This window comes from Doryrhamphus excisus, chromosome 14, assembly GCF_030265055.1.
Source record: "Doryrhamphus excisus isolate RoL2022-K1 chromosome 14, RoL_Dexc_1.0, whole genome shotgun sequence".
Taxonomy (NCBI): Eukaryota; Metazoa; Chordata; class Actinopteri; order Syngnathiformes; family Syngnathidae; genus Doryrhamphus; species Doryrhamphus excisus.
In genome coordinates, this window is record NC_080479.1 from 10671568 (window position 1) to 10687721 (window position 16154).

General features: G+C 46.8%; 1 protein-coding gene across 7 annotated transcripts in view; it reads right to left on the bottom strand.

Annotated features, from left to right (window-relative positions):
- Positions 1-516: 516 nt before the first annotated feature.
- trioa (trio Rho guanine nucleotide exchange factor a) overlaps positions 517-16154 on the bottom strand; it is a 42097-nt gene continuing 26459 nt past the window's right edge. The window contains exons 23-63 of one of the 7 annotated variants that reach the window (XM_058046620.1): positions 16031-16146; positions 15840-15962; positions 15560-15754; positions 15366-15481; positions 14817-14883; positions 14643-14752; positions 14354-14423; positions 14184-14273; positions 14006-14098; positions 13827-13938; positions 13568-13758; positions 13392-13493; positions 12529-12558; positions 11814-11956; positions 11615-11714; positions 11289-11532; positions 11059-11166; positions 10794-10987; positions 10551-10721; positions 8749-8844; positions 8527-8675; positions 8390-8456; positions 7913-8016; positions 7770-7839; positions 7611-7700; positions 7438-7530; positions 7314-7364; positions 7160-7237; positions 6344-6535; positions 6106-6286; positions 5800-6039; positions 5219-5712; positions 4402-4649; positions 4125-4257; positions 4031-4058; positions 3784-3946; positions 3226-3347; positions 3077-3155; positions 2790-2990; positions 2561-2699; positions 517-2300 (exon numbers count right to left, since the gene is read on the bottom strand). In XM_058046620.1, the coding sequence (XP_057902603.1) occupies positions 1749-2300; positions 2561-2699; positions 2790-2990; positions 3077-3155; positions 3226-3347; positions 3784-3946; positions 4031-4058; positions 4125-4257; positions 4402-4649; positions 5219-5712; positions 5800-6039; positions 6106-6286; positions 6344-6535; positions 7160-7237; positions 7314-7364; positions 7438-7530; positions 7611-7700; positions 7770-7839; positions 7913-8016; positions 8390-8456; positions 8527-8675; positions 8749-8844; positions 10551-10721; positions 10794-10987; positions 11059-11166; positions 11289-11532; positions 11615-11714; positions 11814-11956; positions 12529-12558; positions 13392-13493; positions 13568-13758; positions 13827-13938; positions 14006-14098; positions 14184-14273; positions 14354-14423; positions 14643-14752; positions 14817-14883; positions 15366-15481; positions 15560-15754; positions 15840-15962; positions 16031-16146 (5945 nt within the window). In that variant the 3' untranslated portion in view covers positions 517-1748. Of the gene's footprint in view, positions 2301-2560; positions 2700-2789; positions 2991-3076; positions 3156-3225; positions 3348-3783; positions 3947-4030; positions 4059-4124; positions 4261-4401; positions 4650-5218; positions 5713-5799; positions 6040-6105; positions 6287-6343; positions 6536-7159; positions 7238-7313; positions 7365-7437; positions 7531-7610; positions 7701-7769; positions 7840-7912; positions 8017-8389; positions 8457-8526; positions 8676-8748; positions 8845-9590; positions 10267-10550; positions 10988-11058; positions 11167-11288; positions 11533-11614; positions 11715-11813; positions 11957-12528; positions 12559-13391; positions 13494-13567; positions 13759-13826; positions 13939-14005; positions 14099-14183; positions 14274-14353; positions 14424-14642; positions 14753-14816; positions 14884-15365; positions 15482-15559; positions 15755-15839; positions 15963-16030; positions 16147-16154 lie in introns of those variants that run through there. The other 6 variants (XM_058046618.1, XM_058046621.1, XM_058046617.1 and 3 more) reach the window with 6 other exon arrangements.

The window sequence follows — 16154 nt, forward strand, 5'->3', positions numbered from 1 at the left end:
CCCCTCAAAGATTGGCGTTTTATGCCCTTTTTGGGTCCTTCCTGGCCCCCTGATGAGCGTGTGTGAGGTTTCCCTTGTTTTTTTGACCAGAAAAGTGTATTTGAAGCAAGTTGAAAAAACTGAAAAAAACGACATACTAACCCCTTACGTTTTTTGTCAAAAATCACCCCCTCAAAGATTGGCGTTTTATGCCCTTTTTGGGTGCTTCTGGGCCCCCTGATGAGCGTGTGTGAGATTTCCCTTGTTCTTTTGACCAGAAAAGTGTATTAGAAGCAAGTTGAAAAAAACGACATACCCACAAACGACATAGTAAGGACAAATATGTATGTACGTACATGTATGTATGTATGTTTATACACATATGCACACATACATACGTGTATGTGTACACATTCAAACATACATACATGTACGTACATATAAACATAAGTTACTATGGGATGTCATTTGAACAGGCGCTTATTTCTTTTATCAATAAAATTGCATTAATAGAAAAATGAAATGTTGAGCCTAAAGTGGATCTCTGTGTCCAATATGTTTAATCTTCAAATAACTGATGAAAATGACAATATTTACAAGAGAAGTATGATCTATACAAAAAATATACATGCAAAAAAGGTACAAGATAAAATCAAATAGCAAACTAGTGAAATATGAGCAGGTAACAAAAAACCCTCAAACTGAGGTATCCAGTTCCTTTCATGGCCTCAGCACACCAAAATAAATAAAATGTTAGACTTCTTGAGCTTAATGCAAAGGGTGCTTTGTTAAACAATGCTGAGTTTGGCAACAACAACAAAAAAAAAAAACATCTGTACACAAAGACCGTTTTTGACAAAATAATGTACAAAATTAAACTTCAACCTTGCTGTTTGTAGGGGCGGGGGCACATTTTGTTCTTTTAACATCACTGACTCGTGTAAACAATCATTTCACATAGCAACTGTGAAACTTAACAATAAAACCTTTTTTTTTGTAACGTTCGGTAACGCTAGCGACTTTGGTACACGGACGTACGGTACAAATAAAACATATTTTTGATCGTAATGATTGTAGCCGGTGAACACAAACGACCAGCAGTGCTCGCAGTACCAAGTACACGCCTTCCTCTACATGGTTTTTATTATGACACACAACCACGGATGTCTTCATAAATAGTTGCATAAAACGTTAAAGCTGCAACATTGCACATGAGAAAAACACGACGTACCACGAGTGCATCATTTACACTTTGCTTCTTTTCCTCCGCAGGTGCAGACCTCCAAAGTCGGGGCCCACCAAGGCAGTACAAGTCTTATGTACAAGGTAAGGCTTAGACATACATATCAGCGCCACACATACATACATACATACATACGCACGCATACACAGCTTTTGTTCTAGGAAAAAGAACGCCTGCATGTCTCCATATTTGACACGTGGAGCGTTCCTTTAGGCTTTCTATAAATGTAAGAAAGTTGGAGTGGAGTGTAAAAGAGCAAAGCAAAAGCTTCTCCCTCAGCTGTCACTCTTTCTTGAAAAGCTCTCCATCCTTGTTCACCCTTGCTAAGGAAAATAAATTACTTCAACTATATATATATATTTTTTATGTTTTGTACATTTGTATTGTCTTAAGTATAAAATGTGAGTGTAAAGCAGCAAGCAGCAGTAGACGAGGGCCCCCATGTGGGACAACAGGACATTCCGTCAGTGAGGATGAGCTCAGCCTTCTACTGTACTTTTTATCCAAAGTTCCTTCTGCTGTGGATTCAGACCCGGTGCTGAAGGCGGCTCTGGGTGAGGCTCCGCACCCCTCCGATGGGCCGCGCGTCTGTCTGGTGTTTCCTGCGGTCGATGAAGGAGACGAGACGAGACGTGTCCAAGCAGCACTCGGCCGTGGAGCGGATGTCGGCCGCCTGCAGCCACACCTCCTGCAGGCACAGCCCGGACGGAGGCCTCCTGGCGGGGTCGGCCCTCAGGAGCAGGCACACAAAGTCCCGCGCCGCCTGGCTGACGCCGTGGAAGTAATCCCTGGGGAAGCTGAAGTCCTGGCGACAGATGTTCAGGCACGTCTCCTCGGCGCTCTCGTCCAGGAAAGGCGAGGCGCCGCTCAGCAGCACGTAGGCCACAACTCCCGCGCTCCACACGTCTGACGTCAGCGACACGGGGTCGCCAAGCACCAGCTCCGGGGACGCGAACTCGGGGCTGCCCAGCAAGGGGTGCACGTAGGGGGTGCTGTTGAGCTGCACGGCGTCACCCAGGTCTGCCAGTTTGACTGACGGCTGGCCGATGGAGCAATGAGCCACCAGCAGGTTCTCAGGCTGATGACAGGAAAAAAAACAGTGTAAGTCCTTCTACGCTTTATTAATATAGAAAAAATATTAATGTACAAAAAGAAAAATCATGACTCTGCTCCTATGATGACAGCATAAACAACCCCCAGCACGCAACGTGAGCACAGGCATAAAAGGTAGGAATAATTATTTCATTCATCAATTGTACTTCTAAAAACGATTTCAGTCTTAAATATAGATTTGATAGTGTTATTAATACTTGTGTATTGCATCATTTGGAGTTCTACCTTGATGTCCAGATGTACTATTCTGCTGTTGTGCAAGTAGTGTAAAGCATCTAAAAGGTCACGCAGGTAGCCGGCCACCTTCTCCTCCGTCAGGTTGCCCCAGCTGATGATGTAGTCCAGCAGACGGCCTTGGTCAGCCCTGACACGGCAACAAAGACAGGATTCATACCATGGAGGATTCATATGGAGGATTCTTCTCAGGTGCTGTATTATGGATGCGTGTACACACATCTCCAGGACCAGAACAAAGCTGCTGGGGGTTTCGTAGGTGTCCACCAGGCTGATGATGTTGGGATGTTGGAGCCTCTGAAGCAGGTTGACTTCCTGCGTGACCCGGTCCCGCCGCATCAGCTTCTTGTTCACCTGTTTGACCGCAACTGTTCGCTTGGTGGCGAGGTGGTCACAGCGCTTGACGACGGAGAAACGTCCCCTGGTGGACATCACAGGTAAGTGTGTAGTGGGCATATTTTTCATGGGGACAGAGTGGGGGGGGGCAAAGAAAGGATTGTGTGTTACCTGCCCAGTTCAAGCACCTCGCTGAAGTGAGAGTCGAAGTTGTCTTTCCAGCTCACTCGCACGCCGTCAATGGATACATCTGAAAGACGGTTTCACATCACGTCATGTAGCAGCAGCGCCAACACGCGTCTCCACACCTGAGCACCCACCAAGCACTCTGAGGCTAGCCGACGACGTGACGCTGCCAAGCTCGTTGGTGGCGATGCACGTGTAAACGCCGTCATCGTCCGACGACACGCCGATGATCCGCAGGGTTGCCTCGCCGGTATCGCTAAAATGCAAACATGACGTTCAGATGCCGCATGTGCCTGGAGGTGTACGCTCATGGAACAAATGATTATATCACTTGATTATTCAGTTTAGTCGTCCGTTTGAATGCCTGCTACATCTAAAGGTACGTTTGTTTGGCTGTTTTGTTGGGCGTGATAAGAAATTCGATCAACTTCCTGGTTAACTTCTTCCATCAATAGCTTCAACTGCTATGAGCTCATTTTGTCCAAACAAAGGGAGCTTTAGTTCTTCATTAAAGTGTATACATATATGTATACATACATGTACATATATACACATATACACACACATACATAGATATACATATACACACATATACATAGATATACATATACACATACACACATGATGTCACTATACTGTATATCCAGTTCTATGTGATAATATATGATCCTATACAAACAAGTGTGTTGTACCTATAGGTGATGGAGAAGCGGCCATTGTTAGTGAGGTTGCTCTGGTTGGGTCCCCTCCAGGCGACGGTGGCACGGGGTCGACCACACACCTTACACCTCAAGGTGACGCTCTCTCTGTTGTCACACGTGACGTCGCTCAGAGGGACAAGGAACTCGGGCGGAACTGAAAGTGGGGGAAAGCAAAGGTTTTTTTTTGTTTCACTTTTCAAAGACAGGCGGTTAGATCTCGCAGCAAGAACACACTCACCATCGTAGATGTAATTTGGATTTAGAAGCTGGAAAAGGAAGACAGAAGAGTTAGAAGATATGTGGAAATGAATTGTTTCCTGACATCAACGCACCTTTACAGAAACTTTACTGCCGTCTCTGGACTTCCTGTAACCGTTCTCCAGCTTTGGATCTTTCTTGGCCTCTTTGTCCTTTTTCTCAGATTTCTTACGGATGCGCAAAGTTGTATGCCAGGAAGAAGACTTCCTACTGGGGCAGAAGAGGAGAAAGATCTAAACCAAACAGCATACCTTGTATTATATGTATAATATAACACTGGAGGAGTAGCCGTATGTACGCTTCACTGTTTGAGGATCCATCCTCCAACATTTCATACAATCCAACTCTTACTTGACTGATCCCTCGGGGCAGTCGGGTGCAATGGCGGAGGTGTGTCCGAGGACGAATCCTGGGATCCAGCCTTCAGCGGCGGGGCCTTGCTCGGTCGCCGCCCGGAACACCAGGAACATGTTTTGCTGGTTGCTGGCCAAAATCTGGACCACCTCGCCTTGCATTACGCTGATCTCATCCTCCTTCACCGCCATGTAGTCCTGGGTGACCAACATGGTGGATACGCTACTGCTGCTGCTAGTTTCACTCTGTCACAGGGAACAAACACAGCATATCTCAGTAACTTCATCCGTGAATGGGCTCGGCGCACGGCCATGGTGTCACTTTGGTGCTTGACAAAGGATTGAAATGAAGAGCGTTGGAATTCATTTTTGAGGAAAACAAGAAGTGGACCAAGAAAGGTGGAACGGGAAGAGAGTTCTTTGGCTCTGCGGCTCCAGGCAAAGATGAGAGTCGTTTGTAAGCAGGCCTACAAACGTCAGAGGTTAGTTGCAAGTAAGAGGGCATTTAAGTACCGTGGGGGGGGGTGAAGGACAACCAGGAGGATTAGGAGGAGAAGGTCAGGTGTTAGTAAAGCTTGGTTAGCGTTTGGAAATCAAGAGGCAGCCCTGACGATTGGTCCACCAGAGGAGTTGAGAACCAGGAGGAAAGTGCTGCTAGAGTCTTCAGAGACTGTCAGAGCTAAAGAGGATGATGCGTAGTAGTGGACAGATTAGTAGTGCTGTCTGCAGGAGTCGGGACAGACCGGGCCTCCCTCTGCCTCTGTGTTAGTCGGATCAGCGCCAGGCAGCAGGTCTTAGCAGGTCTTAGGTCTTACCCCGTTACTCTGAGTGGACTGGATGGACTGCTCGCTGGTGGATGAGCAGGTACTCATGCGGTCAGCGTCCTTGCTGTGCGTGGAGTGTCTGTGGCTTTGATTTGGGTTCCCAGAGCCGGTCTGGACCTGGCTAGAGTTCTGACGTGCCGGACTCTCCCCAGCTTCCCCTGGAAAGGTGAACGAGCCCGGCCGGCTCGCTGGAGAGCCTGGCATGGAGCTCCAGAATCCAGACCCAGACTTCTGACTGGGGCTGGCAGGGGGAGGAGGGAGGACTTCCTTGGTAAAAGTGGGGGGCACAAGAGGGGGCACGGCTCCAGGCCGTTGTTTGGATACGGGAGTGGAGGGCAACGGCCCAACTGTGGCACGGACCATAGGGGCTACTGCATTTGTAGGGGTCAGTGTTTGGTCCTCTAGGGCCTGGACGCCGGGGCGCTTACCCTGTGGGCTGCCCCCCGGAGGGAGTAGGGGGCGAGGAACGGGACGGGGACTTGGACCTGGATCATAAGCGAGCACAACTCAAACCTCAAACACATCTTTGATCGTACAGATGGGCCGCAGAGATTGCCCTGAGTAAGTCATACCTGACATCTTGTTGGGGCTGTCGGGGTCGGCCCCGGGGTGTTGGCGGAGGGGTTGTGGCAGGCGAGACGGCTGGGGGATCCTGGAGGGTCGACGGCAGCCACCTTGGGGAGGGATGGCGCTGCCAGCTTGGGAACTTCCTGTTACGTTAGACCCACTACTGCCTCCACCTGCAGCTCCCATGCTGGACCCCCCACTGGCCCCAACATGATTCCTCTGGTAGTCTATCGGCGAGGTCAGAGCTACAATAAGTAAGAAAACACGGTGAGCTCCAACTCATCCTGGAAAATGTTTTCATGTCAGCTCACCATTGAGAAAATTGCGTTGGCTCTCCAGTATTTGGCCGATCTGAAGCGTCCACACCTCACGTACCCCCGGGTGAGAAGAATGCAGCACAAACGACTCCACAGTGCCGTTGGTCGAGCGAGAAGTTAGCATGAACTTGCAGGGGTCGCCCTCTACGTTGTCTTCTAGACCCAAACTGCTGACCTGTAGAAGGAGATGCATGGAAGACCGGCTGCTTCAGCAGATCATGTGATCTCTTACCTTGATGCTGTTCTTGTACAGGAAGCCAGGCAGGGAGAAGCCTTTCTTCTTGTCCAGCGGCTCGCTGAAGATGATGAGCTGCTCAAAGAGGAAGACTCTCCTCTCCTTCATGCGGCCCAGCACACTGCTGTCTGCGTCAGACACCATGAACGTGTCCTGCAGCAGAAGGCGGCCCTGGGCTACGATCTTCCCCTGGAGAGGAAGAAGAAGGTAAATACGTCACACTGGTCCTTTCAAAAGGTGCTGCTGCATCTGGCAACCGATCACAAATGCTATTCATGTTTAAAGTTGAAATAAAAAGCAGGAGTATGGAACATGAAACAGTGATATTGGGCTGTGCCTAGTAAGTACAGCAGGGGTGGGTAAACTACGTCCCGGGGGCCACATGCAGCAGAGTGTTTGAATCCGGCCCGCCAGTTGCTTTCTAAGTATTTCAACTTAACATACAAACTGGCAACATGACTTGCAAGTTTGATGTCTTATTTAGTAAAAAAAACAAACTGTAAATTGTAAAATTAAATGACAGTTTGATGTGGTCTGATGTTTAAAGTGCTCCTGAAAAAGGGACATGGGAAAATACAGCTGATAGTATGTAGCTGATAGTTAAGACAAATAGACAAATAATTCAAGGAAAATTATAAGCATAAAATATGTGTGTGCATCACAGCTTTGTGACATAGGTGAAAAAGCATATTATTATGAACTTATTATTATGCCTTTGCAAAAAAAAAAAACAGCAGCAGCAGCGGGCTGCAAAGGGCCTTGCACTTTGGACACCCCACATATCCTGTAAATAATTTTTCAAATTGTACTTACATCAAATCCCTGAAGCCGGCCCACATTCATCATATCATTGCACCTTTTAGGCACGATGCACATGACCTCCACTGCTTTCTGCAAGAAATGGACACAAATCATTTTTTGGTACAATTGTTGAACGATTGTTGAGAAAGTGCATCTCTTGTCATACCTCCAGGTCCACAGAGTCCAGCCCTGCCTTTTTAGAGTGTTTCAACAAGTCCTGAAACAAAGTAGATGTAATAATGTGGCATTAAGGCACATGTGTAATTAGATATGGACCACAGCGCACCAACCTTCAGCAGCAGTTGGTACTTCATGATCCTCTGGACTGGCTTGATGAGCAGGTCTGTGATCTGCAGGCGATGGCCAAGCCGCTGCTTCAAGTCCTGCACAAAAGGTCAAAGGTGAATTAAAAGGAGGATCGTTGCCAAGCATTTCAGCTTTTTTTTTTTTTTTTAAATCTTACCTCAAAATAGGTGTCAAGGTACTCTGAGACGATGTGCTCAGACTTGGGCTTGTTTTGACAATACACCACATACATGTTTAACCGCCGCTCCTACACAATCGGGGAAAAGATTATTAAAAGGGAAAAAAAGACATATATAGGCTTTTATTCATGACAAACCTGTTTGAGAAAGAGTGGTCCCAGTCTGTCTGGGTCCTCCAAACATTTCTCCAACTCACCAAGGAAGAAACTGAGCAAAAGAGAGAGATAATGGCAAGCTAGTAGCGGAGAACACTATGTGTTATTGTTATTGTGCTCCTTACTCTTTGTGCCAGTCAAAGATTTGATGGATGTTGCCAAACACGATTTTGTCTTTGCCCTTCATGTCATCGGGGACGCCCTCCTCCTTCATCCGACTCATGTAACCCTGAGCACCGACACGCCGCCATTAGTCACAAAAAATGACTGTTTAGCATGATGACCGAGCCACACAAATACATAGTATACGTAGTAAATACACAGACACCCAACATACAAGTCTTTAAATGGTGGAGATGGGCCAAGTAAAACCAGTAATAATAATATCCACCATCATTTTGTGGTTGTGTCGTCATGTTTGTGGGTAATGTGTGTGTACTATCAACACAGGAATGAAACATGACATCACCTTCCGATTGGTGGGGAAAAGCTCATCATCAATCAATCAAAGGTTAGCCAACATTGCTACCAAGTGTCCACATGACAGGGCCATGCGCATCACGATTTTGACATTTGACAAGAAGCATGTGACTACCACTCACCTCCACCACCTGGCCCAGGTCTTTCACATAATCTCGCTCCGTTTCCACCAATTCTAGCAGAACGTAACTGAAGCAAAAGCAAAAAATGATGCAGCAGAGAATCAAAGAGTTAACGGTGTCAAAGTCACGTGACTTACTGTCTCTTCTTAAGGATGCTGGCCCGCCGTTCATCCATCTCCTCCATGGGGGAGGACGAGGAGAGGAGGGAGTTGTCTGAGGGGTTGAAGGAAGGAGAGCTGCTGTCGCCTTGCTCCACTGACAGCGAGCTGGGCCGATCCTCCAGAGCCTGAGATGAGAGAAATTCAATAGCTGATGGAAACGTATACATGACATGCGAGTGCTTGAGGTTATTGTCCTACCATCTTGCTTTTGACCAGCTCCTCGATGGCGCTCACCAGCTCGGCAGCACTGGGCGTCTCTGAACTGGATGGGCGGACCGACAGACGAGAGGAGTTCTGTAGATGGGCAGTAAACAAACATGAGATCCACTTGCCTTCTCACCGGATTGTCTTCTTTAGGGCCTGTGTCCACCAGCGGTAGTGTGGATAAATGTGGGAATAACATGGGATAGCGTGACAAGGAACGTTTTCCACCGAGAGCCGCATATTATGCAAGCTAATAACATTACATTATTTCTAATTTGCATGGCCTTTTCAAAGTATCCATAGGTAAGCCAACACTACCATCAGAGATGGGCATCATGCCTTCAAAATGGTAGACGAAGAAAATAGGCATTTTGGCACAAAGGTAGCTTCTGGAAGGTAAACATAATTGGTGAACACAGACCCTGGAGCCCTTCATCTCTACAGGAAATCTTTTCCAAGGAGAACTTCGATGAACCAGCATTTTTTTCAATGGAATGCACATTCGAATGCCTAAATGTTATGGTATGAACCTGTTTACTGATTAGAAGATGAGCGTATTTGTTTCAGTGAGGCGGGTAACTGTCGTATGCGGCTAATGTGATGCATCCGTTAAAGATTAAAAAGAAGATGAAAGGTTTAAAAAAAATGAGGTTGAAAGAATGGGATGGTCAAAGAAAAAAAGGGTCGTGTGAGATAAAAAGCAACAAAAAGAAAAGACGTGAAGTGTGTTCTTGCTGTGCATGGACGAGGTGATGAGTGGTCTTTCAAATGGAAAAAAAGGGAATGGAGGAGTTTTATGTGGATGTAATATAAAATACATTCCAGTAGACTCTCACCCTTGCTCTGCTGGGTTTTCTGGGTGAGCCTGTGTGCTCGTGGCCTCGCCAGCGTTTATAGAGATGCCAATTACTCGCATGGGTCATGAGATTAAACGCACAGAGGGTAAAACGGGGATGAGAACGAGCGGGGTGAGGGAGGGAGTGGTGATGGTAACAAGGGGGAGATTGTTGTTGTTGGGGTTTTTTTCACCTCGGTGCAGGGGGGGGGGGGCGTGTTAGGGCTTCACCGACAGCTAAGAGCTTCTCAGTTTTAGCACATGCAGAAAAAAGCCGTAGTAATATTGAAACCGGCTGAAGGAGAGCTTTGCAGCACTTTGGCACAAATAAGGCTTTGTCTGTTGAAGAAACATGGAGTTTAAAAAAAAAAAAAAAAAGATGGACTGCGGGGAAATTCTAGCTGAGAAAATCAGGATTGTTTAGAAAAAATACAAAAAGGAGGATAGAAAGAGAAAAGTCTGTTACGTCAGAAAAAGGGAGGGATTTGTTCATGTACTTTGTTCAATAAAGCAAGAAAGAAGAAGAAGAAGGAGCAATCATTTGAAGCTGAAGAGTGCCGGGGAGGGGGGGTAAAAGGAGAACTGAGGGAAGAAAGAGGGGAGGAAGATGGGGCATTTCAGATGGACAGGTATGGAAACTGAGACAAAGCAAAGACAGGACATAAATCAAGATAATGCTACATTGTGGCAAACGATACAACCAGAAACAAAACAAAAAGAGAAACAGAAATTAGTGTCAGAAGAAGAGTCTCTGCTGCCTAAAACGTCTCAAGAGAGGAAAGAATATGATGCAACACAGGAAGGTAAAATGCTCCAACACAAACTATCAGAGATTACGACTAAAAACCTGGACAAATTAAAAATATGAAGAGCAATGATGTGTAATTAGCATAGAGGATGCAAAGATATGACAATACATTACGACTTTCTTTCTCCATGGCTGCAGCACCTGCGCCTTTACCTTATCGTCCTGTGAGTCCGCCTGCAGCAGGCTGTGCTGCTGGATGGCCATAGGTGGAGGCAGGGGGACCGCATCAGGACCCTCCTCGCCCTCCTCCTCGCCGCAGCTCTGCATGCCCGAAGAACTGGACTTGGACAGAGTGCCGCTTGACAGCCCCTCGTTGCGGACCCTCTGCAACACAGCGAAACCATTCAAGTCCGACCCGCACCACGACTCGACGGAATGCGGCCACGACTCTCCAACCTCCTCTACAGTCTCGTCCTGAGGCGTGGCGGCGCTGTCGTCAGAGTCCTTCTGGGACCCCATGGTCATCTCGCCGCTCTTCCTCACCTCGCGGTTCTTCTTGTGCTTGTGGGCCAGCTTCTTCACGTGGCCGTCCGCCTTGCCGCTGCTGAGCCGGCGGACGGGGCTGGTGAGCCACTTTCGTAAGGTGTTGCCTTTAAAAAAAACCCACAACCATCTGATGCTATTATCTTGTTCTTAAATTGTATAGCGGCTGCGTCTCTACCTGGTCGCTTTGGCCCTGGTGAAGCATGGGAGCCCATTCCATGACCAGGCTGAAGTGTAGCAGAGGAGCCTGGCATGATGGAGTCATTGCTGCATACTGACAAAGTGTCTGGAATAGAAACCAACATGTTATTTATAACACATTATGTGGCAAGAGATCATGAGATATGCATCAAATACACACACACAAAATATATTATATTTATATATGTTTATTAGTGTGCTTCCTACCTTTGTGGTTGAAGATGCCCTCCATCTCCATGGAGGAGCGAGAGTGTGCAATGCAGAGCATGGAGCAAGGCACCAAGCCCTCCAGGGCGGGGGAGCGGTCCGTGGTCCTCACCAAGCACCAGTCGGGCTTGTCATGGCAGCGCTCGAGAACCTCTACCGTCTGGCCGCGACGCACCGTCAGCTCATTGCTGTTGCTCGCCATGAAGTCGTGAATCACCACCGTCAGCTCGCAGCCGCCGGAGAGCTGCGTGGGGAGGAGGAAGGAGGTGAGTGATGGCAGAGTTGAAACATGAGCAGTTTGCATGTGCTTAGATGAGCATGGCTACCTTGTCGCTGTCCAGTGTGTTCTGGGAGGTGCGAGAGGCAAGGGAGATTGTGTCTGGTTGGCTGCTGCCTTCACCTTGACTGTCAAGGTCCTCCCCGTCCCTGAAACACAACCACCGCTTCTGTTCATCTACGTTTATGTTCACATGCTACAGTTATGGATTTGGTGTAGTTTCCATGGCTCCTTCATGACAAAGTTACCTGCGGCCCTTGTGGTGCTTGGCTGTGCTGGCTTTGGGAATATGAATGGGCTCCTTGAGCGCCCCCCTCAGGTGGATGGTACGCTCCTGGATCACCTCCCTGATGTGCTTGATCCAGTCCTGCTTGTTCTCAATGTTGGACGCCTGTTAATAATAATAGCTTAATCATGAGGTCATTTAGATATGACATTTTGGAAATATTGTTTTACTTGGCGTTTCTTCCCACAAGTCCGAATCAACCAACTTAGCATCTCTTATCTGGGAGTTTGGTAAAAATGCTGAATGAACATAATATTATTCAGTTCTAACTTCTGAACAAGAAATCTTGCCACGTTTTAGTCGGGTGAGAATTTGTGACACCCCCTAGTGGTCAGCATATGTCAGCTTTCCCTACATCTGCATGCTCTTTCCAACTAACTCAGCAGTGGCATCGGCTATCATGCTGTTGGCACTTGTAAATAAATCACCATGTTGTCAAAGAAAGTTGAGTCTTTCCAGTTTCTCATGCACTCCAGAGTATGTTTTTGTAAAGAACGGGTTTTCAAATTTGGGAAATAACAGTGTCTCTCCAATTATTAGAATACACTATACTTGGAGCTTTGAGTATTAAGCGGCTATTTGGTGAAATAGTAAAAATCCACATTATAAGAAATGCGTTGAGTTTCAGACTTGTGAGAAGCTGCTGAGGGCTGTGTTGTAGGACATTTTGTACTCACCATCGCTCCGTGTTTGGATCCCTGACTTAGCTTTAAATTTGAAATATGAGATAAGACAATTTCACTGGTTTGTTTGGAGAAGAGGTAAAGGACATTTTTCTGTCATGGATTGTCACAATAAACGGGCACACAACACCAATAATCTGCCTGGACAGCCCATATAGCCCAATTATGAGAGTGTAATGGATGTGAACATGTGTAGTTAGTGATGACACACATTTTCTTTACAATGCACAGGGCAGCGCAGGACTGCTTGTTAGCTGTTAGCTCAGCAATTATCATGTATTATTCACTGGACGTGGTCAGATTTTTTAGCTTCCAAATGCTGACACAAATCTCAACCTTCTGCCACTTCGGAAACAGGAGGAAGGGGGTTTGAGAATATGGATGTCAAATCATTAAAAAGTTGAGTGAGCAAAACAACGGCGTGCAGCCAGGATGGTGGGCGGAGAGAAGTTGAAAAAGTGTCAGCAGCGTTGGCGGAAGCATGTCAGGCCACAGAGAGACTTTGGAGACAAACATCCACAGAAAACACAGCCCCAGATATACAGACAAGCCGGGACGTGCGTGCTAACAAAGCAGAATCAAACCAGGGGCTGGCTGGGAGAGCAAAAAGGACAACTCAGGTGTGAATCGTGACTACAGAGAAGTGATGGCCCATCTTGAAGCTGCTCATGCAACCAAAGCATAGAGTGACAGGAGGAAAACCTTGGCTAGACTGATGTTGGCTTTTCCTAGATTCTAATCATGTAAATACACTTGAGCTCCAAAATTGGACTTGATGTTTGTACAGTGTTTGCCAAGCCATATCAGTCGAACCTTCAAGGTATTTTCAGGGAAAAAGAACAAAAGGAGAAAATTACCTTAAGCACGATCTTATTGTCTGACGTGGGAGTGCGTCCCACCCAAAGTGCAAACTTGCATGGGTCTCCCTCGACATGCTCCGTCACCCCCAACTCTGAGGTCTACACAAAGCGGCAGATAACAATAATTATATATAGTAGAATAAAAAATATACATTTAATTAAGCCCCACTTACAAAGAGTTTGCTCTTGTAGATGTATTTGCTCCTGCCGTTGGAGTCTTTGACCTCCTTGCTGAAGACCAGGGACATCTCAAAGAGGAAGAGGTGGCGGTCTCGGCCTTTGCGGATCAGCGTCTTTGGATCCCACACTTGGAAGGAGTCCTGGAGGATCAGCTCCCCTTGCGACTCGATGTTTTCATCAAAACCTAGAGGAAAGACATGCAAATTTACACCTGGCGAATAAATGAATGAATTAGTGGTCTCTGTCGGTCACCTTCCAGCATGGAGAGGTGCATGGCGTCGTTGGCTTTTTTGGGAACACTGAGCATCACCTCCAGGCCGTCCTTGATCTCGCCTTTGCCTTCTTCGCAGCACGTCAGCAGCTCCTGAAACAATGTCCAAAAGTTTAAACATCATCATGCTCACATCAGCCCTGAGATGTTTTTAGCTTACCTTTAGCAGAAGCTGATATTTAGTGATTCTCTGCACGGGCTTAATCAGGTAGGAAGAGATTGAGTTGGCCAGTCGGTGCCTCTGCTGAATTTCCTGTTAATTCCCCCAGGGAGAGAAATGATTTAATACAATGTTATGTAATGTAGTTTCATTGTGACCTTTGCGATGTTTTACTTACATCAAAATAGTTCCCAGCATGCTCCAAGATGAGCTGAGTGGAGTCGGGCTTGTTCTTGCAGTAATTCACGTACATCTGGAACTTATCAGCCTAGAAAGGGGAAAAAAAGAGATTCTTTATGATTCGCAGGGTAATGGATCAGTATTGAGTTATGGGACAGTGATACATACCCATGTAACAAAGCAATGGCCGACATCCTCTGGCAGCTGTTCATATTTCTCCAGCTCTTTGAGAAAGATGCTGATGAAAGAGAGGACGTCACATTGTTAAACTCTATGAATAAGTTCTTAAAGGATAAAAGCAAAAGCATAAATATGTCAGCTTTCCAATGCTTATGTGTAAATACTGTTAAGAGTTTCATAAAGCCTGTGAACCGCTAGGGGGGGCTAGAACAACAGCAATAACATCTCTCTTGTCTGCTTTTTCTGTGCACATGAGAGCTGAACTTCTGATGCTTACTTATGGTGGAATTCATAAAGGTCCTGCATGTTCCCAAAGATGATGAGCTCCTTATTGATGATTCCTGGAGGGATCTCTTCCACCCCACTGGTCATCTCCCACAGGTACGTCTGCAATAGAAAAATATTGAGCTGCGTTCTTTTACATATGCATGGAAAGAATAGCCAAACTTACATCCATGCACTCCCGTAGGTCGCGTACGTAGGCCTTTTCTGTCTGAATCAGCTCTGCCATGATGAACCTTAACAAAAGCATAAACAACACATGAGTGCCCATAACCTTAAATCTAAATCTCTAAGTTCCCCCCATTTATTCTAATGGATCATAGAAGTTTTCATTTTAATATAAGACTTTCAGAGGCTATAAAACGCGGTCGTAAAGCAGCTGTAGATGATGGACATCATGATGGTGATTTGTGCGGCTCGTAAAATGACACACACTTCCTTTTCCTGTGTCTACAGCGAGAGTCATTTGTGAGCTGATGGTGCTTGACTGGCGTTTGTGCTGCTCTTGTGCTGACCAAGCAACGCAGAGGCCAGGCAGGACACTTAAATCATGCAAATGCATTATGGATGTGCCTTTGCACTGACTTCACCTCCGATTCAGCACCACTTCCTCAACAAGCTAATAAGGAAACCATGATCCACTGTGGTAGCTTTACCTTTGTATTTACATTTATCAATACTATGCATTTAACTGCCCCAATAAGAATTAGTCACATACTCCTTTCTGCGTGCAGACTTGCGTTTCTCCTCGTTGAGCTCATGGGCAGCATCCCTCAGCTTGACCTCTGACCCTGGCGCTGTGGCTGGAATGATGTCCAATTGGAGATCCTTACTCTGAAAGTGAGAAAACAGTGACGTGATTTATTTTCTAAAAGTTGCTATGACGACGGTGAATGATGACGGCACACGTACAGCCTTGTTGGAGTCCGAGGAGATGCCCAAGGCTTTCTCCAAACTGCAGCGGTACTTGTCCATTCGCAGGGAGAAGTCTCTGTAGCGTTTGTCCACGGCCGTAACCCACTTTTTGATCTCTCCCGCATGACTGTGACCTTTGTCGCAGAAGCCGTCCGCCAGCTGGATGAGCAGCTTCACGCGCTCTTTGGTTTGCTGCATTGAACGGAGAGCGGAAGCGTTGCATGTGTGCACACAAGCAGCGACACGCTTGATGCCAGTATGTAACTGTGCAACCAACCTTGGCGGTGATGTGGAAGTCCTCGTGCTCCTTAAGCAGCTCCTGTGTGTGGTGGATAGTCGAGCCAGTGGAGGTGTGTGTGGACAGGTAAAACTCGCCAGTGTCGTGAATCCACTCCAGGGCCTGCAAATCAGATTTGGCTGTCATCAGATCACGAGATCCCCACAGGAAGTGCAAATATGTGCTTTCACCTGTTTGGCACTGCGTTCAAACACCACGTACTGCTGACACTGGTCCAGGCGCCGCTTTCTCATGGTCCAGAAGTGCAGCACACGGTTTTCTCTCTGCAGCAGCTCATTGAGGATGTCTGTGCAC